Source organism: Oryzias latipes, chromosome 5 (assembly GCF_002234675.1).
Source record: "Oryzias latipes chromosome 5, ASM223467v1".
NCBI classification, from domain to species: Eukaryota; Metazoa; Chordata; class Actinopteri; order Beloniformes; family Adrianichthyidae; genus Oryzias; species Oryzias latipes.
The window spans coordinates 30,806,856-30,832,129 of record NC_019863.2 but is presented as its reverse complement, the minus strand read 5'-3'; the positions used below and the strand labels follow the sequence as shown (position 1 = coordinate 30,832,129).

At 42.0% G+C, this 25,274-nt stretch overlaps 2 protein-coding genes across 6 annotated transcripts in view; both read right to left on the bottom strand.

Annotated features, from left to right (window-relative positions):
* LOC101169105 (lysyl oxidase homolog 2A) overlaps positions 1–12,524 on the bottom strand; it is a 30,805-nt gene extending 18,281 nt beyond the window's left edge. The window contains exons 1-3 of the mRNA XM_004069189.4: positions 12,399–12,524; positions 10,326–10,634; positions 4,049–4,224 (exon numbers count right to left, since the gene is read on the bottom strand). Of these exons, the coding sequence (XP_004069237.1) occupies positions 4,049–4,224; positions 10,326–10,608 (459 nt within the window). The 5' untranslated portion in view covers positions 10,609–10,634; positions 12,399–12,524. The remainder of the gene's footprint in view (positions 1–4,048; positions 4,225–10,325; positions 10,635–12,398) is intronic.
* Positions 12,525–15,477: 2,953 nt separating this feature from the next.
* The window catches only part of LOC101155922 (transforming acidic coiled-coil-containing protein 1-like), a 29,690-nt gene continuing 19,893 nt past the window's right edge, over positions 15,478–25,274 (bottom strand). For 4 of the 5 annotated variants that reach the window (XM_023955264.1, XM_023955268.1, XM_023955267.1 and 1 more), the window contains 12 exons: positions 23,952–25,194; positions 23,655–23,690; positions 23,327–23,390; positions 20,931–21,120; positions 20,588–20,652; positions 20,317–20,448; positions 20,143–20,219; positions 20,014–20,057; positions 18,578–18,741; positions 18,389–18,495; positions 18,194–18,314; positions 15,478–16,635 (listed from right to left, as the gene is read on the bottom strand). In XM_023955264.1, the coding sequence (XP_023811032.1) occupies positions 16,570–16,635; positions 18,194–18,314; positions 18,389–18,495; positions 18,578–18,741; positions 20,014–20,057; positions 20,143–20,219; positions 20,317–20,448; positions 20,588–20,652; positions 20,931–21,120; positions 23,327–23,390; positions 23,655–23,690; positions 23,952–25,194 (2,309 nt within the window). In that variant the 3' untranslated portion in view covers positions 15,478–16,569. The remainder of the gene's footprint in view (positions 16,636–18,193; positions 18,315–18,388; positions 18,496–18,577; positions 18,742–20,013; positions 20,058–20,142; positions 20,220–20,316; positions 20,449–20,587; positions 20,653–20,930; positions 21,121–23,326; positions 23,391–23,654; positions 23,691–23,951; positions 25,195–25,274) is intronic. The other variant, XM_023955265.1, reaches the window with a different exon arrangement.

Below are 25,274 nucleotides of genomic sequence, written 5' to 3'. Positions count from 1 at the left end.
ATTTGGCAGAGAGGAAGGAAACTGTCTGTCGTAAAGTGTGAGGTGAAGGACACCGAACGGCCCCTTCCGGCCTGACGAACCCGGACCACCGAACATAAACTCTGCATAATGCTGTTTGGCTGAGCTCCGGCCGCAGACACCAGCCGTCTTTTCTCAGACTGCAGACATAAAGGAAACAGACTTTTCCTGTTCCAAAAGCCAAATAAACTCCGAAATGTGATCCTAAGGTTAGCTTGTTGTTCCCATCTGAGAACAAAAGAGAACATCTGAAATGGGATTTTATCAGTTTACCTACCTCCTCATGTGGAAAATGTGCTAGAAGGAGGATTGTATTCAAGGCAAACTGTGGCTTTCTCCTGGCTAAAACACTTCATTGGATCTTTTTTTATATCCTCCTGAATACATGGAAGAAATATGTTCTCCAGTCAAACTTTTTCTAAATCCACCAAAAACTACAACTCCCACAGCCCCACATTTGGTGCCACTGAAAAGCCCTAAATGTCTTCTGGGGATACCGAACAGAGTTCATTTAGAAGTGTGCAGTGGTTTGGACATACTCTATCGTTCCCCGAGGAAAATTAGCATTATCTGCTTAGGCCTCATGGGACTCCCTGAATGAGACTTTTCTTTGGCTCTGCATGAAAGCCAAAATATTCTTTGTTTTTGTTGTTGAGGCTTTGGAGCGTTGGCCGTTTTCTGAATGTGTCTGTTCCCTGCAGTGACGCCTTCATTCATAACAAAGTCAAAATAGAATGTTTTTTTCTAACTAAAGGACAAAACTTGTCTCGGGAGTAAACTCCAGTCATTACGGAGCTATTTCCGGACGGGAAGCCGGCCTGTTTTCCAGGCTGGGTCTCCGTCAGAACGTGGACGTGTGAACATGAGGTTGTGGTCTCGCCAGTGTCTGACTGAGGCTTCCAGCTCTCGACGCTCCTTCCACTCCTTCACGTGCGTTTACACGTGAGGCCGGCCCACCGCGCCGCTGTGAGATTTGGATGAGGAGCCGGAGAGCAGAAAAAACGACTTTCACATCTGTCCCACCCACTTTCTGCTCCCCCCGCGGCTGCCAAACGGACTGAGGACGCCCTGTTCCCACATCTGGAATTTCTATTCATGCGTGCTGCAGAAAAAGAGGAGCAAAGAGCTCCACAAATGATTTTAGACAGGACATGATCGCATCCGTGTCCCAGGGATCCGGTAGCAGGACGGGCTTTGATGAAACAATAAAAATTCATTTCCCGAACATCATCCCATAAAAATACATTACATTTAAACATTTATTTTCATGTGTGCTGCATTTACGTGACATTTTGTCAATATTTATCACAAATAAAAGCATGAGTGATTGGAAAGTAGTTTATTATAGATGCTAAATATAAATCAAAATTATTCATTTTTATATAAAATCTAAGAATCAAATTTAAAGTAAATCACAAATGTTAAATCTAAATGTTTTTTTAAATCCTAAACATAAACGTTCAAATCTAAATCAACTTTTAGTCTTATTGGTGATATTTATATTTAGCATGAAAAAGTATCACAGATAACGCTTTTATTTGCAATGAAAACTGACAAAATGTGACGTAAATGCACCACAGAATGCAAAGAAATGTCTAAATGTGATAAAATGATGAAGTACTTCCATTACATTCGCTGCCCTGTTGTATAAAGCAGAGCTGATTAAATTAATAAATTTCATATAATGATTTTTTATAAAGTAATTTCTGTTAATTTCCTACATAAAAACTGCTTTCAGTTTATTCATGTAAGAATCCCTCATTTTAATGATAAAAAAAAATCCACATTTATTCAATTTTAAAAAGTAGTTATGTGAATAAAAAAAAACTTTTTGGATGGCAATTTGTAAAACAATTCCAAAAGTACAGAATCAAAAAGATTTACAGTTTTGGCAGAGAGGGTCAGCCCTATAAATGTATTTTTAACAAACATTTTACTGCAGTTTGGTGTGGCACTGTGATTTATATCTCATTATTAGACTTCTCGTAACCTTTTAAACACACTGGTTGCCCAATATCGGCAGTCAGAGTGCGTGTTGTTAACACGTAGCGGCGTAACGTGATTGAAAGTCTGTGATTTGGTCCACAGAGGAGAGCTGAGGACATGGTGGGATCCAGCTGCTGAACACATGTTGCAGCAGTCTGCTGCTGGAAGAACGCCGCGGCCTCCAGACATAAATCAACTTTTTTTCTTCCTTCTTCTGTCTCCGTTCTTCACACGAACTACGGGCACACGTGCTGAGGGCGAGTCCTGTTTTCAATGAGAGAAACCCAAGTCTGTGGCAGAACCTTTGACCTCTCTACGTGCAACGGAAGAAAAAAAAAAAAGCTGTAGAATTTTGTTGTGAGTCGACCTATGATGCAACGACTGAACTAACATTTATAGTAAGTTTCCCCCACCCCAGGAGACCTTCTCCCTCCTTAAATATGTGCAGAACTCTGGAATTTGCTTTAGCAAACTCTGGTTTCCAACCACAGAAGAGAAAAGCTCTTGTAGATCATCTGAGGAAGCAGGCCGGACACTATGTGCAACGGTTACAACTTTCTGGAAGACTGAGGATCCTTTTGGCTTGATAAGAACATTATTCTAACTTATAACTTCTAGCAGATGTGTTAGACTCTTTAATTTGAAGGGAAAAAAAGGATTTATTTAAAATTAAAATGTAATTATTTATGGGTTTTTTTTGGCTTGATTAGCAAAAGGAAAAATCAAAGTTACGCAACTTGCTTTCAGGGGGGCATCAGAAACGGTCAAGGTTCTTCTGACAGTAGCTCAGTCCCTCAGGAATGCATGTTGTTACGTAACCGACCAGCTGAGAGAGAAAGTGGACTCGTGGCGTCGGTCTCTAAAGGTTGGATGAGAAGCCTTTGGGAAAAACAAAGATGCCACGAGACCGACCTGCTGCACACAGCGGCGAGCGTTTGCCTTCCAGGCCGGTCGCAGCCTGTCAGTTGATGCGGTGAACAAAAACGCATCAGAGGAACAGTCACAGAGCTGCAAGCTACCACCCTCCCCTCCCCTCCCCTCTGCCCCGCCACTTCAGAGGCTTCGACCAGACCGGGGAAATATTTTCAGGGCGGGGGGACTGAACCAACACCTTGGAAACCCAAAAATACGTGACAGACCACTCGCAATTTATGAAGTTTTAATGCCCTCCTTAGAACTTGGCCTTTTTCAGATGGCAGGCAGCTGACAGTAGAAGTATTTTGAGTTGTTTTTGATTTACCTAATAATAGAAAAAAAATGAGAATGAAAAGGACTTGGATCCATTCTCCGACAGTCACGTTCACAAACCCTCGTTGTCTGCCCGTGTGGTAAAAGAGGGAGTTTTTTGTTTTTGTTTTCAGGCAGACGTTATTCCAGCTCCATGAATCATCTCCGTAATCTCCCCGCTTACAGAGCCAAGGTCTGGTCCGGACACTCAAAATGTAGGAGTTTGCTTGAGTCTTGAATGCAATTTATCCTTTTTTTAAATCATTTCAGTTCAGATTTTGTCTGTTGGTATTTTAAATGGAATACAGTTAAGCAAATCTTGCTGTAATTATTCATATAAATGTAATTTCTAAACCTATAGTGTAGTTTTTGTGCCTTTCTGTTTGAACCGCAGCTTTACATAGTCCAGCTACACGTTGTTCTTCCAAGCAAACCCTTCAGGTGTTTTTTACAGGCTGTGTTTTCTATGGCATTTTCAAATATCCAACCCAAGTTCCACAGGGAGAGTGGGAAAGATTTGAAAGGAAACTCAACTTTAAGAGCTCCTCTGTGATAGGATCTTTCATACCTTTGCTCCTTTTTAGTACTCAGAACATCTGTTTGGTTTGAAGTGTATCCTTCCTAAGCATCCATCCATCCAAGCTGCTTATTTCAGGGTCACAGCGATGCTGGAGCCTACCCAGCTACCATGAGGCAAAGGTGGGGTTCACCTAAGGCAGGTCAGTCCAAAGCTGCCCAAACACTCAAAAATGCACGATCCAACCGTCTTAACCCTGAATCTTCACGAATGGGAAAGTTCTCGCTCATCAGAACCTACCTGGTCGTTGTGGATCTGGTTCCGGATGAACTTGAACCCTGGAATGCGTTTCGTGGAGCACACCACCCCGACGTCTTCTGAGTGTTTGCAGTCCGACACGCCGAAGCCGTTGGACTCGCACTGAGCCAGACTTTTTTCTGAGCCTGAGCAGTGAACATTGTCTAACCAGATGCGACCTGAAATGAAGAAATAAAATCACATATATTACCACATTTACAAGAAGTCCAATATATTTTCTTTTAATCCTTTTTCTTCACAGCACTCGGGATACATTTTAAAGGAATAAAACCATCAAGTTTGGTTTAAATCTAACCAGCAACTATTCAGTTAACTCTTTATCTGTTTAATGCATTATCTTACCTCCTTAGGTGATAACTACTCTGTGACCCCTAGAAGACTATATTGTGCGGGACTATCTAGTGGACTCGGACACATGCTTACTACTGTTTGACGTCACTTATTTTCCAAAGTAAAAACCTAACAGATCGAAACATTTTACAAAAAATAAGTGTTTTGAAGATGAAAACTTGAATTATCAAATATAAGTTTAAATACATTTTTTGAAACGAAAAATCGTTCAAATGCAGTGCATTGTGGTCTATGTTTGCCAATCTAATGATCATGATGACCACTAGTTTATTGCAGAGACTTCTGGGAAAATTCCAGCTACTGTATTTTGGAATTGTACATTAGGAAACCTAGAAAAGATGACAAACGCCCCAATGGGCTAAGTATGGTGGGAATTCAGACACAACGGCTGTGTCCGAATTTCCACCCAAACCCTTAAGTGGCCTTGTGCTAGAGTGTCTGCCTTGTGACTGGAAGGTCTAGAGTTCAAATCCAGCTAAAGACTCTTAAAATGGGACTATTTAGTGCAGCACTATGTAGTGCCCTTAATTTTAAAAGCAATTCAGACACCATGGTCACTACTTTTTTTTTTTTTAAACAGCAGACATGACGTCATCGATTTTTACGAAGCTAAAATGTAATTAATATGATTTGGGAGGATTATTTATGAGTCCTTCTGTCTTCGGAATATAAAAACATTGAGGATTTATTTAAAAATTACATTTAAATATATTTTTTTGGCAAAAATTGTTCCGACGCAATGCATTGTGGTCTACTATCACTGATCTAGTGAGCATCGATGCACACTGGTTTTTCGCAGAGACTTCTGGGAAATTTCTAGGGCACTGGATTTTGGAATTGTAGATTCGGACAGCTCTACAGAACGGCGAACGCAGTATGTAGTGCACTGTATAGTGAGTAGGGAAGGAATTCAGACACAACCAAGCTTATGTACACTGAGGGTCATTAACACAAATCAAGACAGCTGTGGAGGAATGACAGCCTAAACCGGGTGGGATTGAAAAGGGGCAAACTTGAAAACAGAGAATGATAAGAATCAAACAAATATCAGCAAAAATCCAGTCTAGACTATAATCCTCACAGGAGATCTCTTATGTAATGTCTTTGACACAATCGTGCTGAAAAACCACAAGTTGGCCGTACAAGAGCTGCCTTTTCACCTGTGAATGTGCGTCTCGTTCACCCCCCCCACCCCCCCACCCCCACCCCCCCGTCTGATGGGTGTGCCTTATTAGACATCTATCCTGGAGCTTTGAGCAATCATGCAAACATAAACTGACAAAAGTCACAGCCTATAACTCCGACGGCACCTCGTTACCCAATGAAAGACCATTGACTGAGGTGAGCTGAAGGCTCACGTCAAAGTCCATGTTAGAGAAACATTGCAGTTTAATGACGTTACATGAGAGTAAAAACCCACATTCATAAGCTTCAGAACTCGTTAGCTTCACTATTTTTATATTCAATCTAAGGGGAGGTTAAAAAAAATGTGTTCTTGTTGATGGTCTATTTTAAATATGATAAAATGATACTGACCGGACGACTGAACCGAAAATTTTAATGTCTAATATCTATCGTCTTTTCATCATAACTGTATTAGAGGAATATTTGATCAATTATAATTTACAGTGTCCCCTCGCTAAATTGGGGTTCACCTTTTTTTTGGTGCAATTTTGCATGTTTTTTTTTTTTTACGGTGCATTGTGTTCCGTGTCATGATTGGCTGTCAATCAGTGTGTGGTAGCGGGATGTTACAGCCTTAAAACATCTGTGGTCGTTCTTTGCAAACCGAGGTTACTTTTAGAGCCCAGCTCCCATGATAAACGAGGAAACACAAGCTGTTTCCATTGACTATGAAATTGCGTAAATTGGATTTGCGATAATAAATTCACTTAATGGAAACACAACAATTTCGGAAAAACTCTTTATCAAAAAAAAAAAAGAAGCATTTTTGCACTTGGAGGTGGTGGTTTTTTAGGCGTATCAAAATTAGCATATTTCCCACACTGTAATGGAAACACTTTTTTTCGAGTTAAATGAGTCACATGACCGACAAGCTGATGACGTTGCTCTTCTTGGTATGAACTTGCTGCCTTGGTCATTGCACAGCGGATCACACAGCGTCATGTGGAATTGTTGGATCCGCAGCTCCTCTGTAAAACCACCATTTCCCAAAATGGCTTCATCCGTAGCCCCTCCCACATGTAAGGAGCTCGCCGCTCCACGGCCTGAAGAAGACGCCGACGTCTCCTTTGATAGATGATGAGTGCTAGTGCCGTGGCAGAAATTTGAATGCATCTGCTGTCAATCAAAGTATTGTTTTTGAATGACTCATCGCGTGAGTTGTGTTTATACGCATTTATGATTCAATGGAAACGGTGTAATTGCCAAATTGTGTTTATTCGATATTTCTAGAATCTCAATTTTGCGCATATATATGTGATGGAAACGTGGCAACTTTTTAATCATGAAAACGTAATTATATCGTTAAGGTGTTGTTTTTTGATTGGCAGGTGGGTGGCCCAATCCTTTTTGGAATGTCAGTGAGGTGGGCGGGGTCTTATCAGAGATGATTGGTCTACCATGTTTAGGTCTATGAGCTCAGCTGGCTGAGGTGCTCAGACTGAGAGTCCTTGATCCAGCTTGATGGTTTGAAACCTGACCTGTGTCTCTCCTTCTGTTTGGCTTCTGTCCAATGAAGGTCACTTGGGTCCAAAGAAACAGAGCGTTATTATCAAATGAGTTTGGATAACAGTGTGTTGGGTGATGATAGTTTGCCGCTAACAGCCAGACAGTTTTTTTTTTTCCACGTGCCAGTTTTAAATTCCCACACACAGGAACACCCCGTAGGAAATGCTAGGGTTGGATTTATTCTTAGTTTCTAAATTTGTATGACTTCAGACTTTCACATGGATTCTCTCAAGCCCAAGTTTTTTCATAGAGTTTTCTATAAACATCCACCTAGACTGTGTAGTCACATCTCACTGACATCTGTTTCCAGTGGAGCCCCCCGAGATGGAAAAGCTACTCACGTGGACATCATGTGTTTTCTCTCTAACATAACTTTCAGACAAAGTGTGGCTAATGTCACGGCTGAAGCGGGTCATAGACTCTCCAGCAGGCAGGTCTGAATCAGCCGTCGCCATGGAAATCTCCAAGGAGCAGCTCATCATTCTGGCAGTCTCAACAAGCTTCCCAGGAACATGGCGATCATTCCAACAGAGTGACTGCATGTTAGACGGTCACGTAGCCTGTCTCTTGATTATCAGTCTTTAGGAACCCTGTTTTCCGGTGATAAAACAGCACACCAAAACGTTTCTTAAAGCTCATTTATCTTATCAAATCCAGGGTGGTGTTATAACGAGCTTTTAAAGGTTTTATGGGGGGCTTAACGAGACACCGTCACTTTAATGCTACTTTGCATGAGTCTGCAAAAAACTAACAGGACAGAAAATGTGTTCTTAAACTTTCTAAGCTTGGCTCAACAATAAACAATAATACAATTAATATGTTGATTGACATTTGATGGCAGCTTCTCAGTATCCTTGCTGGAAAAAGCTCCAAAGGGATGTCCTTGCAGTTGCTCCGCAGCTGCTTCTGCTGGATGAACAACACTGCCTTGTTTCTTTCATCACCACATAAATCCTAGAGCTGGAAAAGGACAACCCAGTTGTGGTTGTTTTACAGCCACAAGTCTTGTCTAATGGAAAAAGAACACACAAATAACAGGTTCCTATCAGAGCTTCTTTTCCCAACGATTCTCCTGCCCGGATTACAGAGTCTGTTCTGTTCCGACTAACCAAATTAAAGCTGTCTGCTGAAGTTTAGGAGCAGGAATTCCCCCGTAACACCTCATGACCATCTCCAATCACCTAAAAAGAGCTTTTAATGTCCACTCTGATCGTCTTTTGATCTAATTTCAAAGCATTCCCAGTAGTCTCTAAACAATGATTACGCTGTTTTTTAGCCAAAATAAAAAAAAAACAACTGTAGTTTTCGAGGACATAGAAATTCGCCTACCTAGAAGTTATGGCACAGAAGAAGCCCGCCCCTGCTTCCCATCATCCTTCTGTTTACTCTCTTCCCTCGCTAGCTTACAGCCCCTCACACCCCAAACCTAACATTACCGTTTGAGTCAGACGAGGAAAACAAAGGCGTTCGTGGATGTAGTTGTCTACAAGTGGATGCATCAGAACGGAGCGGACGTTTGTGGCTTAGTCACATCTACAAGCTTTTTTCAGACTGAATTTTTTTCTTCTGCTCCTGATTGACAACGATTTGAAATAACCAATACAGTATAGATCTTCATTTTTTTCTGTATACATATTTTCCATCCGAGCTCAGCCTCTTTCCCGAATGTTTACCCCCATCATTTAACGGGGTGGGAGGCGTGAATGGGATTAGAGGTTCTGGGGGACGGTTTGATTTGATTTGATCATGAGAAAAATGCCACGAGAACATGATTGAAACACCAAAAACACAGAGGGTCAATCTTTATTCTATCCTCTCTACCAACCATTTTCTTCCTTTATCTACTCCTTCTTCCTTTATGCTCTCCTCACCCATCCTTTCCACCAATCTCTACTTTCATGAAGGCCGTGTCACACAGTCGCTACGTACATCTTGAGCATTTTCCACATATGAAATTTCGGTCTTTGGTGATCCATAAACGTAATTCACAAGTGTTTTTTGCGTTTGTCAGTCTTCGATGTGTCAAGATGTCCGTCGAGGGTTTCGGCTGACGGGTCTTTCAATGAATTTTTTTTGAGCTGTTTTTGTCCGTTGAGAATTACGCAGTCTTTTTGTAATTTAGCCTAGTTTACACGCAACCATTACGTAAATCTTATGCAATGTCTAATGAACTTTTTACACATGTACCACCGATGTATAACTTTTATGTTGCGTATGCGGTGCACAAATCCCATTCAAATGACGTAATTGACGCATGAATCAATAATGAATTGCATATAAACAGCACAATAATCATGCACAGTTCATGTTCTACGTTGATTCACATGTTATTCTTGTGGTTTCGTAATTCTTCTGTGGTTTTAACATTGTTTCTTCATGAAACATCTGTGAAAATTTTACATAAAGCCCACGACTTTTCTCGCTTTTCCCCGTTCATTCACGTCTGACCAATTTTAATCCGTGCAATATGCGAAAGATGTCCATAGTGGCTGTGTGACATGGTTGGAGCAAAGACCTAAGATGGAAACAACACCGACATCCGCCCCCATTTACTGCTCTTTGTGTTCCCTGATCTTTGATACTGAGATCTACAATCAGATTAAAAGTGTAATTTCTTCACATTTGATGTGATGAGCTGTTTGTGGAGAACTTGAGGGATGCACACTAACTGAATCACCTCTAGCAGCTCATATGCATCAACCGTCACTGGAGCATCTCACCAATGTTCTTACAGCCCCGGAGAAACCCATACAGGACGGTAAACACAGCAAAAAAAAGAAGAAGAAGAAGGAGGAGGAGGAGGAGAGATTCCATGTGTGCGAGTCATTCAGTGTAAGGTTTCCCTCCCCTGAACCCACCGGGGTGTTTTAGCTACGCCTGATGAGAAAAACACTCTTTGAGGGAATTGTCCATCAGACGGAGGGGAAATCTGCGACTCGTTCAAGGATTTCCATGAAACTCAAGGAAACAAAGGAAGAGTCTGTAGTAGATGGTTAGGAATTGAGTTTTTCATTCAGTGACGTGAACTTAAAGGCCGTGTCAAACAGTCACTACGTACATTTTGGGCATAGATGAAAATCTTCATACGTGAACATATGTGGAAAAAGTGAGAAAAGTTGTGGTCTTTATGTGAAATTTTCACAGATGTATCACAAATGAACCACGTTAAAACCATGAAAGAAGTGCAAATAAAAAACCAAAACCAGATTAGTCTTACCTTCGCCTTTTCCGTACTTGGCTGAGGGATACCAGGCCTGGGCATCCATGTAGCCCAGCTCTCTGCACACCACATGCGCAGCGTAGAGGGAGAAGTCGTCATCACACACCGTGCCCCACTCTCCATTGTAGAGAACCTCCACCCGACCCTCGTAATGCTTCCTCTTCTCTCCAGCAAGACGCAGCTGGATTACAGGGGGGGCGGAGTTCGACCGAGCACCGCGAAGCACCAGGATGCACAGAAGGCCGGACAGGAGGCAGCAGGTACCCAGGGGCCCCGACATGATGCAGAACAGTGGGGACTGATGAACTACAAGGAGACAAACAGACGATGATGTCAGCCCTCCGAGCCCGCAGCAGAATCCTGGACTGAAGGACCAGATCGTTTTTGCAATTCTGCACCTTTGAGTAAATCATATCACGCCAGCCACAAACTCAGAAACACGAACATATTAGGAATGTGGGCGTGGTTAGCAAAAATAAAAACAACCTCTGTTGCCAAGGAAATTACAAAGTTTACTTTTGCTGATTCTTCCAAAAACTACATAGACTTGTTTGTCACCGTCAGGAGACCAAAAATTCTAAATGTTGCTATGGAGATAAAACTAACAGAAAGCCGCCATTTTGAAAAACAAAAAGGTTTTTCCCCCCTTGACTTTGTCAGGTGCAGCTAGGACCAGTGAGGGGAGGGGTGGGTAGCGCCTGGTAAAGTTGGGTTGGATGTCATGACCTCTGAACTGCTCTGTGAAAAACTCGCAGCAGAACTTCAGAAGTTCAGCATACTGACAAAACACGGAACAGGTTAGACTTCTAATAGAAGAGAAACGGATAAACGGTCGATATTGAGCCAAAAGTGGAGGTTAGCAGATGTCTGGCGTTCTCTGACACTAATGAAGAGCAAATGTGAGCTCCTGCATACATGTCAGTCATGTGCTGTCAGTGCCTTCAGGCTGAACTGAACTCTCTGAACTGTAATCCCAGCCTACCACGACGTGTCAGCAGAGAAAACAAAAGTCCTGTGGGAGGAAAGGAGCATCAGCCAAAGTATGGAGACCTCCTCATCCTCCTGGCAGTGTGGAATGAGGGGGAAGCTGACGTCATCCTGACAGTCCGGCAGACTGCAGAGGCTTGAATAAACAGCCCCGAGAACAAGGTCAATAAACCGTCAGGCTGTGTGAAGCCTCACTGGGAGTTTGAGGGAGACTCAGCTTCCCAGGACATCCTGTGGTCCCTTCATCGCTACGATCATTTATTCAACTCACAGAGACAACCTGTTGGCTGGAAACACAATGGCCAACATAACTTTCTAATGCATTTTATAAAACAAGAACAGCACAACCTGCAACCCACAATCCAATGCATACACTTGGATTTATAAGGGAACACTGTCAGTGGAGGTAGAGATTGTACTCCGAGGGCTGCTGATAATGATGAACATTATATTATATTATAAACAAGTTAATTACCCAATTTTTCATCACTGATGTTCATATTTTGACATATGTTTTAATTCATAAGACCACCAGAGATAAAATGTATATATATTATTATTATTATTATAATTTTAAATCCATCAAAACTACAATTCCCAGAACCCCCTCCATCACACTGAAAATTCCTAAATGTCCTTTGAGGACACCAAGAGCAGTTCATTCAGTAGGATGCAGGTTGAGACATATTCAGGTTTAGAAATGTCTCTACAGAAGACAAATGCATTCCTGGTCAGGGGGATTTTTTTAACCAAATATTTTTGCAAAACTTGCAACGAACAAGTTTTGCAATGAAAGTTTTATTTTTATTGGAAGAAAAAAAGAGTTGAGTGTCCAAACTGAGTGAACAGATGTTTTAAAACATCTGTAGGTCTAAGCTCTTAGGATTCATTCAGGTTTTTCTGAGCTTCAGTCCACTTCAGTCCACTTTGGTCCAGCCCGGTTCAGGTGTAGTGGACCGCAGCATCAGCCCCGCTCTTTTAACGGAAGGTAAACTCATCAGAAAGCATCTAAGTTTTAAAGCTTAACGTGCGCGTGCGCATCCACTTGTCGGTGTGACCGTCACAAAAAAGCTGAAAACTCACTGTGACAGAGACGAAGTCGGCGCTCTTCCACCCGGGAATCGAACCCTCCGAACAGACGAGCAGGATGGAGCGGGACGCTGCAGCTCTTTGTCCTTAAGTACTTCAGCGGGCTCCAGGGGGGCTCCGGGGGGCTCCCCCTCACAGCTGGCCACGCGCACCCCGCCCATTCCCCGGCACACGGAACAGCCAATGAAAAGCCGCCTCAGCATCCTGGCCCCGCCCCTTGGTTACAAAACACAGGAGTGGTGATTGGCGAATGGGACATCCCTGCAGCCTCGTGCTCACAAAACTGAGAATCAGCTGATTTAACATCTGATCGGGACATTTGATTGAAACTAATTTATTTCAATCATTTAACAACAAAAGAAGACAAACAAAAGGAAAATGTTCTATCTATCTATCTATCTATCTATCTATCTATCTATCTATCTATCTATCTATCTATCTATCTATCTATATCTATATATGTATACAACGTATTAAGAATAATTAGACATGAATTGATTAAAAAAAAGGAAAATTATAAAGTAAAAGAGGATATAAAAAGACACACTCATATACTATATGTATACATATCCATACATATACGTATGTAAACATGCAAATTATAATTACTGTTAATCAGAGACATATTAGTACTAATACATACAATATATTACACATTGAATCCATTAAATAGTAGGTTTGTCAATAGCAAGCAAATTTATATGATCTCTCCCTGATTGTTTTAGTTTATTTGCTCCTTTTTGTGTAGAAAGATGTTAATTAGGATTTTGGACGTGGATCAATCGATCCTAAAAACGTCATAGATAATGTCACTTTATCTTGTCTGACTGATCCGGTAAAACAGCCGTGGACAGATGATGACACCATCCAACCCTGCAGCCAATGAAGGAGTGACAAAATTGTTTATTATACAATGACTGGTATGAAGCCCACTGAGACGACTATTGTTGTGACTCTGGGCTCTATAAATAAGATTTTATTGAACTGAATTGAACAAATAAAACTGCATCACTTTCTTCAGAGAGGACAGATCCTTAGACTCTGTTTAAGAAAAAACAATGTTATTTTGTGATTCTGCAGTTTTGTAGCATGCAGTTCACAGAAACACAAAAATAACAAACCGTGAAGGAAACTTAACCCCTTAATGATTCAAAAACTCAAGAATAAAAGTAATCCTGGAATTCAAACCCCCCCCATCTTTGAGTATTGTGAAAATAAAATTACCAAATAAAATCATTTTCCTTTTTCTAAGTTACAAATCCCATTAATTAAACATGGTCAACAATGAGAACGCATTATAAAGGAGTCCCATCACAGTAAAAAGGCTCCATAACACTGTTTTTTCATGTCCTTCTGCACATGGTCTGCATGAAAATGTGGGATCATTTTGCATTTTTTCTGATCATTGTCTGTTAGCTGCTGTAACAAGCAGAAACTTGCCGTGGACTGGCAGCTGCTGTGCTAAAGCAGAAGCTCTTCGGATAAAAACCGGCCTTCACAGAGCCAGGATCAGTGCAACTCCAAATATTTAGGAAAAACCTCAAGGAAGTCTAGCAGCTTTGGGTCCAAATATAAAGAAATGATGTGATCGTTTTGTATCTAAAGGACAGCCGCTTTGTGTTCCTTACAGACTTTCAGTCTGGACACATATATGGAGTTTTTGTAAACAGAAATGACCACAGCCATCTTCTTTCATTTATTTTGTGCGTTCTGTCTCATATTTGAGTCCAGAACCATTCCAGAAAAAAAGCTACTATGATGGGAAGAACAAAGAAACATAACAGAAACAACCGACTTTAAATATTATCTGATTAATAGCAATTTAAATGCAATTAAAGCCATGAGCGCAGTTGCAAGGTCCTGGTCCTGGTCAGTGCTGTATGTGGTAAATTCATTAAAAAAACAGTTTCCAAATTGCAGCTATTGATTTTATCTCCATAGCAACCATTTCATATTTTAAATACCTGGGGGTGACAAACAGGTCTATGTAGTTTTTAGAAGAATTGGCCAAAGTACAATTTTAGATTTCCTTAGCAACTGAGGTTCCTATTATGTTTATGTCATATGTCACATCGCTTCATTCAGCTTGATCCAACGATTCGTTTTAAATTTTCTGAATATTCTGGAAAAAAATATTGGGAAATACGGGAAACCCACATATGCGGGCTCGCCACGCTAACGCTGTTTAAAATCTACAAACTTTAAAACCAATATTTTTCCCCCCAAACATCTTCCCAATGATGCTCGAGGAGTCAGTAGGCGATAAATCAAATCCCTGGGAAGGAGTTTGATTTTGTAATTTTTGTAGCTGGTTCCAAATTTGTTTTTTTGAATTCAAGATGGCGGCCTCTTCCCGAGATCAAAGGTTAACGAAACTTGGGTTGAAGTTTTAGACATAAGGTCGTGTCACACAGCCACTACATATATTTTTCGCATGCACCTAGATTTCGCATAACCTAGAATCACGCATTGGTCATGCGTGATTCTAGGTTAAATTTTCACAAATGTATCACGAATGAACCACGTTAAAACCACGTTGGAAGTACGAGTAAACCACCAAAGAACACATAAATCATCGTAAAACATGAACCCCGCGCGATTATTGCGCTGTTTATATGCAATTCATTAGCGATTCCTGCGTCAGTTACGTAATTTGAAATGAATAACTGTGGTACTTGCATGAAAAGTCTGGTAGACATACGTGGAAAGCCACACCTTTGAGCACGGATCTCACACAGTTGCTTAAGATTTCTGTAATAATTGCATATAAACTACGTAAAATACGCGTAAATCTTTGAACAAAGAAACACTTATGAATGACGTATGTCACACGTGGATCACAAAAGACCAAAATTTCATAAATGCGGCAAATATACATCATGGCTGTGTGACACGGCCTTAAATCTAGTGGTGTTTGCGCCGCTTTTCTCTGCTTCAGAATCTGCTGGAAGGACAGTTAAAAGTTACAGGATGTTATAGAACAATTGTTATTTAGTTAATCAATCGTAAAGACAAAACTGGTCGCTTGAGGGTGTTTATGTGAGGTTTGAGTAACACACATGTTGAAACCGAATCCGTTGTAACCATTTATTTAGACATACACAAAATAACATCCAAGTTTACTTCTTAGTTTGGAAAATATTTGCACGGCACCTCCTAACGTATGTCTCATATAAAATATAGAGCATAAATGTACTGCAATAGAATGAATATCTGCTGTAGAGGGAATTTTCAAGCCAACGTCACGCCAACAGGACGAGATGTCACAATAAAACCAGTTCTGACATTTGGCATCTGATTGTGCTGAATTAGGATTTTCATACAAAAATAATGCAAACATGTGCTCCTTCAAGTTCAGACCAGAAAACATCGATATAAGTAAAGGAAATGTCATTATATCACCATAACGCTTCATAAAAACGCAGGAATACCAGCACAGGTAAAGCCGTAAAACTGCAAACCAAAATTCACTACGTGTGGCACTTCATCCAGCAACACGGCCCGGGTCCCAAAGTTCAAAGCAAAACGAAATAAAATCCACCAATATTTACATTATAATATGCAACTTCTGAATCTGGTTCATTGAAAAAGAAATATTGGCACATGGTTTTATATCACTGCATTATAAAAAAACAAATATTTCACTGCTTCATATTCTCCAAATATTCTGATACAAGTCATTGTAAACGGCTGTTTTCACGTTTGTGACTTAAGGGTTACACTTTTCATAGTCTGGACTTTATTCCTGCAATTTTACCAGTTCTCCTGTAAAATGGACTAAATCAATATTTAAGAAAAAAACCCCACCTGATTAATTAAAATGAAAACAGACTTTATAGAATAACCAAGAAGCAAATTCCTCTTCATTTAGTTTAGGCACTCTGTATAAATATTTGTCTTTTGTGCGGCATTTCACTGATGCATTTCCTGCTGGCTGTGGTTACTACAGACGTGGGATCTTAAACTCAAACCAAAACAGTAAAATCGATTTTATAATCCCAAGGGAGATTTTACAGAGAAGCTGAAAAAATAAAGATGAACATAAAGTCACACAGTTCTCTTTCAAACTGATCAAGTTCTCTTGATGCTGCTGCTGCTGTGCTTTGAAGGAACGATGCGTCGTTTTTTCCTTAATCAGTGACCAAAGCGACTGATTAAAGATTTCTTAATCTGTTCCCATCTTGGCGATGAGTTCGTCGCAGATTTTACTGAGCTCCTCGATCTCTTGGTTCTGAGAGAAACACAAAAAAAAGGTGGTGAGAAAAATATTTTATTTTAATTCAAATAGATTTGAACCAAATCAGGGGTCTGCAACCTGATGCACTGGAGCTGTATGTAGCCCTTGTACCCCTCCATTGTAGCTCTATTACCCCTCCATTGTAGCTCTATTACCCCCCCAATGTAGCTCTATTAACCATCCATGTAGGTCTTTTACCCCTCCATTGTAACTTTTATACCCCTCCATTGTAACTTTTATACCCCTCCATTGTAGCTCTATTACCCCTCCATTGTAGCTCTATTACCCCCCCAATGTAGCTCTATTAACCATCCATGTAGGTCTTTTACCCCTCCATTGTAACTTTTATACCCCTCCGTTGTAGCTCTATTACCTCTGAATTGTAGCTCTTTTGCCACTGCAATGTAGCTCTATTAACCCTCAGTTGTACCTCTATTACCCCTCCATTGTAGCTCTTTGGTTGAAGAAAAATAAAATCTTTTTGTCTGAGATGCAACAAGAAAAATAAATAAACTGTACTTTTTACATTTTTTTGTCACTGTTGGCATCACACTTTGATCCTTTATTGTACAGGATGTCTTATTTTGAAAGGAAGACATGTAGACCTTTCAAAAGTTATGAACTATTTCACATTTAGAAGAAAAGTCCCTTTTTTCTTTATGTCTATGTTTTATTTATGCCCAAAAACAACAGTTCCTTTATATTTATCATGAAAGTAACAATAACATAAATACTAATCAGTGTCTTATTTTTTGTCAGGGTTAAGCGAGACTCTGTTGCTCCTACTGGGTTGTAGTCGGTGAAAAGTCGACCCGATTGGATCTTTAGGGGATGAAGGTTGCAGACCCCTGAACTATAGTAACCTAAACATCGCCCTCTAGTGGTTATTTGACTGCTCTGCTGACCATGAAAGACCAAAGATGTCAAATAAATGAAAATACCAAATTCATGTCATTTAAAAAATACATGTAATCATATGATGGTCTGGTGTTTTATCTATTAAACCCATTAAAGTCAGTGGGCGGGGCTAACTCAAATCCAGTCTTTTCTATTGCTCTGGCCTGAAGTCTCTGGATGTGACGGCTACAGTGATCTTTAGGAGCTTTCTAGCAACCTTGTCAGACATTTTGAGCTTGTAAACTATGTGGAAACAGAATCCTCTGAGCCCCAGTTAGTAGAATAACGTTAGAGAGATTATTTGAAGTTATTGGAATAATTTTAGAAGTTTCTGACATAAATATTACATTTTCACCGCTTTCTGATCCTTAAGACACGATCAGGGTGTTTCTCTGGAATTGATTTTCTTTCCCTTAATGGAGAAAGTAACCAATCAGGTGCTAGGTGGACCATAAACCTTTAATAGTGAAATGACTAAATGTATTTAAAGCATGCAATCAATGTATTTAATGAATGACGCATCGATTTAATTAATTAACCTGTTTAAAATAAATGTTACTACTATGGTTTCTAAACTGGTATTAACTACATTTATCTTTCCCTTAGAATAAAACAGCAGATCTTTAAAATTCTGAACGGTTTTCTATTTGATTACCTTTTGAAGGACAGCTTTTTCGAGTGACTCCACCTTCATTTGCTCCTTTCTGAGACTTGCACTGAGTGCGACACTCTCAGCGTTGGCCTTGGTGCGTATCTGGGCCATCTCCTCGATTGCTCTGTCCGAGGGGAAAAAATGATGAATCGGATTCGGCCAAAGTTTACAAAAGTCTCTGGAAAAAGAGACGCGTACTTATCAAATTTCTCCTCGGCGTGAATTTTAAGGGTTTGGTATCGCTGCTCCTCCTGCCTGACGCGCATCAGGTAGTCCTGTGCACACTTTTTCAGCACCTCCTCATTCTGGAGAAACGGGTAGAAAGAACACCTGAGGGTCGGGCCGACCGCATCCGGCTGCACAGTGTCCCGCGAGGCTGATACTCACCTTCTTATAGCCTTCTAAGACTTCTTTCATGTTCTCGTACCTCCGGAAGAGGTCGGCGAAGGAGCGCTCCACCGAGCTGAGGTCGGCCACCGCCTGGTCGCGCTCCATCGTCAACTGTCTGACCGACCTTGTGCACGAGAGGCTCTTCTGCTGCTGCTCGTCCTCTGAAAAATGAATCATGGAGCTTAAAGCTGGCGGCAAACACAAAAATGGGATGTGATTTTTAAAGGGACTGGACAAAAAAAAGAAATATCCCCAAAAATCCAGGAAAATATCTGACATAAGTTTAGACATTCAAACGTTTTTCCAGTTATTTGACGTAAAAGGCCTTTAATATCCTTAACAACTGAACTTTCAACATGACATAAAACTAAAAGTCCCACCCTGATCATCTTTTGTTCTATTGTCACAGCAATCCCAGTGGCATTTTAATTTTAATTATTCTGTTTTTAGTCTATTTAAAAAAAAAAACAAAAAAAAAAACAACTGTAAATTTTTAGGTCATAGTTTCTTCAGAGCGTCAGGAGTTCATTAGAAATAAGCCTCTTAGTTGTGTCTGCTCCTAACTCGCAACGATTTGAATAAAAGAATACTCAGAAATGTAATTTAAAGCTTAATTTGTCCTCCATCATCAGAAAAAGGACACAAGAAGATGAAGAGCACAATTTTCATCAGAAGTGGGTCTTTAAAGCAACATTAGGACTTGCAGCTACAGTCATGAAATGCAGCTGACAAACAACTTTCGTAACGTACTATTTAATCTAGGACTCCAATTAATTTAGCTGGTTTCTGAATGGCAAAAATATATTTTTTTGAATGAAATTGGAAGTAAATGCAGGCATTAAGGGGTTAAATCCTTTGTTTGAAGTCCCACTCAGATGAAAATGGTGTTTTCAACATATTTTTGCAGCATTTTCATCATGAAGGAGGACATTTATAAAGAAAATTAAGACTTAAACTACATTTGTCAGCATTTCTTTATTGTTGTAACTCAGGAGCTGACGAAAATTCTTAGTCAGAAGCTCCCCGCTCCGCTCCATTCTGATGCATCCACTGTCAGACAAATAGATCCATGAACGTCTTTGTTTTCTGAGCTGGAATCTGGATCTAAACTGTACAGCTGGATAGATCTCATATTGCTGCCATTTTTGTTGCACCGCTAAGGTTTGGGGTATGAGGGGCTGTGAGCTAGTGGGAGAGTGTGTAAACAAATGGATAATGGGAAGTGGGGAAAGGTTTGCTCAACACAAATACCCTAAACGCCTGCCGTTCTGCAGAAACTATGCCCTAGACGACGAAGTTTTTTTTTTTTAAATTTTGGCTAAACACTGCACAATCATAATTAAAAGACCACTGGGAATGCTTTGAAGATAGTTTAGAGGATGATGGGAGGGGGCCTGTCAAAAACCCAACACTAGGGGGCAGCAGTGACTCACCGATCATCTGAGCAACCGTCTTCTCATAAGCTGCAACTATTTTCCTGTCAAAACAGAGAACAGCCCAGAATTCGATTAGTTTTTTTTTTTTTAAATAGAGTTTTTTTTTCTGGAAATAAGAAGCCGTACCTCATTTCCATCACCTCCGCTCTGCTCTCCTCGTACTTTTTCTTCCACTCATTGACCTCCATCTCCTTTGTGATGATCTATGTTGAAAAGAACAGAGGGATCATTTGACAGCAGCCGATCCCACATTTTAAGGTAGAAACGCTTCATGACTCCATGTCTGCGTGAGCGTCGTGCCTCCTCTCTGATCAAGGTGAGCACCGCCGCCTTGTCCATCTCGCCCAGGTGGACCTCGTCCAGCGGCCGCGGCGCCGCGTCCAGGAACTCAACGCTGTGCTTTTTGCCCGTTTGGTTCACGGATGCCTTGCTCTGCGGAGGACAAGGGGGAGACTGTTGTGTGGCTCAAAGCAGGACCGGTCATGAGAGTTTCTCTGTCTGACGACAGCCAGGAGGGGCAGAAAGTTCTGGTCCTGCTGAAATATTCATCTGGTTACTTCTCAACACTTACTATATCCTCTTTCAAGCTGAAGGTGTGCTTCTCTTCCAGGTGCTCTTCCACCTTGAATTCCAAACCTGTGAGCAGATGTTTGAGTAGCTCAGTGATGAAAGTAAACGGATTGACTTTTACCCCTCCCCCCCCACCATCTTGCTGATAAAAGTTCTGATTTTTGAAGATAATTTACAGATTACCTTTAAATTGTTATAATTGTCTTGTTTTTTTAATCTGACTGCGTTTTCCCCACATTTCCTTTTCTATGTTCAGTGGATAAATCTTCAATCTTTTTTTCTATCGAACCTGTCATTTATTGATCATTTTTATTCCCAGAGGAATCTTCGGTGAAGGGACGTACCATCCCGAGCAGGCGTGTCATCGGATGGTCGTTTTACCATCGGTGCATCCTTCACTTTGGTTTCTTCCGTCTCCTTCCGACTCTCTGCCGGCGCTCCGATCATGCAGGTGGACGCCAGCTTTTCCTCGTCGGTGGCGTGATGAACTCGCTGCGTGATTTCTGGAGTCTGAAGCACCACTTCCTGGTCCTCCTGGTGTCAACAGAGAGATGTGGCACTTTTTACAGCTATGATAAAGATTTCAGCAGCAGGAAATGAATACAACCGTGCCACGGTACTAGTGAATACGCAATTCTGATTCATTATGAATTAATGACAGAAATAGTTTGTTAGTTGATCAACATTTTATGATCAGAGCTCATGGTGGATATTTCTTCGATCAAAGCGATCTAGGAATTGACTTGTGGGCTTTGTTCCTTTGAAACAAACTTTTTCTTCATCATCTGGACAAAAGCAAGCGCTAAGAGGTGAACTCTCCCTCTGAAATGATGTTTTGGATCACAACCTTTAGCATATTAACCATTTTCCTCGCAGGCGACGAGTCCTATTGACCTATTGAGAACTACTCAGAGTAAATGAGAATTGGACCCCTCCCCCCTTGTGTTCCTAATAGGTAAAAAATCTGAATTCCCAAAGACTTTTATTTAGAAATGTTCTTCAGAATAACCAGTCTTGCTCTACTTCCTTTTACTAACATGTTCTTACTAATCCAATTTTTTTCCTTAATGTTTCTGATGGATTCCTTCGTCTCCTAAACCCGTTTTGTCCCTTTCAGGGCTGCTGGAGCCTATGCTGGCCACTCGAGTGCGAAGGCAGGGGACATCCTGGACAGGTCGCCAGTCTGTCGCAGGGCCACAATAAAACACCCACGCACACTCACTTTCACACCTATGGACAATTTTGAGTGACCAATTAACCTATGAAGCATGTTTTTGCCTGTTTACCTGGAGAAAACCCACACGTGCACAAGGAGAACATGCAAAGTCCACACAGAAAGTTCCCTCACTGGTGTTCTTTCTGTTTCTGGTCCCCGGTCCGGGACTTGAACCAGGGCCTTCTTGCTGTGAGGCAAGAGCGCCAGAGTGCAGCCCATGTAATGCAAGAAATTCAATAAACAAACGGACTAATCAGAGGCCTCAATAAAAGTAGGCCTCGCGTCAAACCTTCAAAGCGTTTTATTGACTGATTCTCCCGAGCCCGCTTTCAACGGGCTCACTCCTAATTGGAGAGACTGGTTGCCATAGAAATGTAGACGGACCAATCAAAGGGGCGATGGACATATCGCGGGAAAAAAGGCGGCTGAATTGACTTCATTTGGTTGGAACCGAAAGAGCCATTTTCTATGGATGACGCCACCCGCGATCCGTCCAGATATGTTATACAGTCAATGATGAGAGCTGGACTAAGTGACCCCCCCCGTGTTCCAAACAGGAAGTGCCAAATTCCCATAGACTTCTCAAGAGAAATAAACAACAAATACTCAATAGTTCAGGTTATCCAAGTTATAAACTGACCAATCAGATGCCTCAATAAAAGTAGGTGGAGCCTTTTGGCCCCCACCTCTAACATTAAAAAACATTACACAGATTATGTGTAGCCCACTTAAAGTGGTTGGTGCAACAAGATGCCTTCCGATTAGTGGGAATAATTGCCATAGAATTATTGACTCAGACCGATTCAGACCAAACCCGGCTTACTGACAACGTCTGGTTCCAACATGGCGGCGTCTGTATCACCAAAAAAACAAAAAACAAAGTCGACCTTATTTGGTTGGAGCCTAAGGCAATTAGGAACATACAGTCAATGGTCCTCAGATACCGGCTGCAGCAGAGCGAGGTCGGTGCAGGCTCAGTAGCAGTTACCATGACAACACATCACACCACCTATCAAGAAGTCTGGTTCTTGTTAAAAAAATCAATTTAAACGTTAAAAATGACTAAATTAAAGTACTTTTAATTCATTTCCTATGCATTTCTTTCATAAGTGACCGTGGTATAAGGGGGATAATACCCTACCAGGTGTCCATTATCAGAAAGGACAATGAGTGAAGCAGAGGATGGTTCACGCCGCTGCGTCGTCCATTGATCCCTGACAATGGACGACTCGTTTGGCGTTATCCTTTAAATAAACTACAGACTGCAGTTATAGACGAGGAAAGGACGTGTAGTGTTTGGAATGGTGTGTGGAGGTCTTTCTACAGCACATGAAAGGTAATAACCTGGGACAGGACTGATCGCTGACTGCAGAGTCACAGTTCTGCCCACATGCCAGACCTGTACTGCAGGGCTACGAATGCACTGTGTGTGGGTGTGCGTGCTGAGGTCACAGGGTGGGACAGCTGCTGAATAATCCACACCGCAGTGAGCTGCAGCATTACTCAGTCAGACACACAAACTACCTGATTGCAGACGTCCAGCACCAGGGACGGAGTGTCTTCATGCTTCTGCACTTTACACGAATTCCTGCAAAAACAAACAAAAATGAGTCCAATCAAAAAGCTGAAAACACATTTCCCTTCTTCCTTTCATCATGTTCCTGGATGTGTGGGGAAATGGTAAATAAAACTCTGTGGAGTCATGAATGGAGCCTGTGCAGCCGAAACCATAACATGGCGTTTTTTGGGAGGGGCTTTGCTGGCAAAAGCAAGCCAGTTGCTGCACGGCGAGCATTGCAAACCCACAAAAAGCAAGCGTGTGCGAAAGAGCTTCAAAAGCGAGAGTACTTACAACAGAAAACAGAGAAACTTGACTTGTTCGGATGTCCTGAAGCAGGGAGAGGCGGAGGAACAAAAGCACAAGTGAGAGGCAGCGAAACAGACACCCAGAGGAAGATGGAGGACGATGGAGGATGAGGAAGGTGGGGCAAGAACAAACGAGGAGAGCCAAGAGGCAAAGGGAGTGTCAGCATTAGAGAGAGCTTAAGATGCAGACAGATGGAGAAAGGCTAAACCTGATCCAACCACCTCCACCCCATGTGTGGTGGTTGGAGGAAGGCCAGGCCTCCATCCATGGAATAGAACTTACGTGATTGTCCTGTCTTTGTTTTTCTTGGGAATTTGTCTTCCTTTTTTGTCCCCAGAGGCCTGCCTGGCTTTCGGTTTGCCTCCGTCTGAACCGCTACAGGATGAATCCTCCGAGTTCAGGGTCCTGGAAGGTCCGAACGGGTCCACGGAGTCATTGAAATTGTCCGGGTCAAAGCTGTAGGAGCCTTTGGAGAGAAGCGGAGAACCGCTCATCTTGCTGCTGCTGCCAAACGGGTTGAAGTTCGGGTCTTCCCACTGGCTGGGATCAAAGTTGTATGTCCCAGATTTAGGGATGGGAACATCATCCAAGTTCAGAGGTCCAGAAGGGTCTGTTGGTGCTGGTTCTGTTTCCGATGAGGGCAGCTGTTCTGGTGCGGACTCTAACACTGGTTGAGAACTCGTCTCCGTCTCTGAAGGTTCTGGCGGCGGTTTGGACGAAGCGCCTGACCCTTTTGGTCTCGGCTTCCTTGTTGCGAGTTTGCTGATCGTCTTCCTCCCTCCTAACTTCTTTGGGGGGGGCTTACTGGCAGTCCCCTCATCCAGTCCAAACTCCAGCAACACCGGCTTCCCTGCTGAGGATGGATCCATCATTTCTGGCTCTGCTGACGTCATTGAGATGTCCTCACAATCCGGCAGCTCGCTGCCGAGAGGCTCCAGCCTGAGGGGAGAGCTTGGGCCACATGGTGGGGGGGAGTTCTGGATTTTGGATCCGCCACTGATGAAGGGGTTGAAGCCATCATCGACTTGGCTCGGATCAAAGTTATACGTAGCCCTGGGAACAGGAAGTTCCTGTTCCTCGTCTGTTTGAGCACTGAGGGAGGTCCTGGTCTTCAGAGATGGAGGTTTGGATTTACTTGCTTTGGTCTTTGGAGCATGCTCGGAAAGGCCATTGTGCTTCAGCTCTGGTTCTGCTGTGGAATCTGGAGGAGTCAGGTCTGGATGTCCACTGCTTTGTGCTGGGAGTTGATCTAGGAGGAGAGCAGGACTTGTAGTTGGAGCTGGTCCTGGATCTGCAATGAAGTCTGTGTCTTGGGACGTCACTTTATACAGAGAAGACACGTTTGGCAAAGAGTCTGAGCCTTCTGGGTGGTGATGTTCTTTTGCCTCCTCAAGGTTCTGGAGGCTAATCTGAAGTGTGTCTCCAAAGGGGGCTGTGGGCTCCTCCTGACCCATGTTAAGGCCGCTCAGGAGGTCCTGGTCCCCGAGGGGAGCAGCCACTATCAGGTTCTGCTCCGGCTCCACATCTGCAGGACAAACAGGAGAAACCACAATAAACCCAAAGGCAACAAGTGAAGATTTCTCCAATCAGATCTGGACTCGGTCA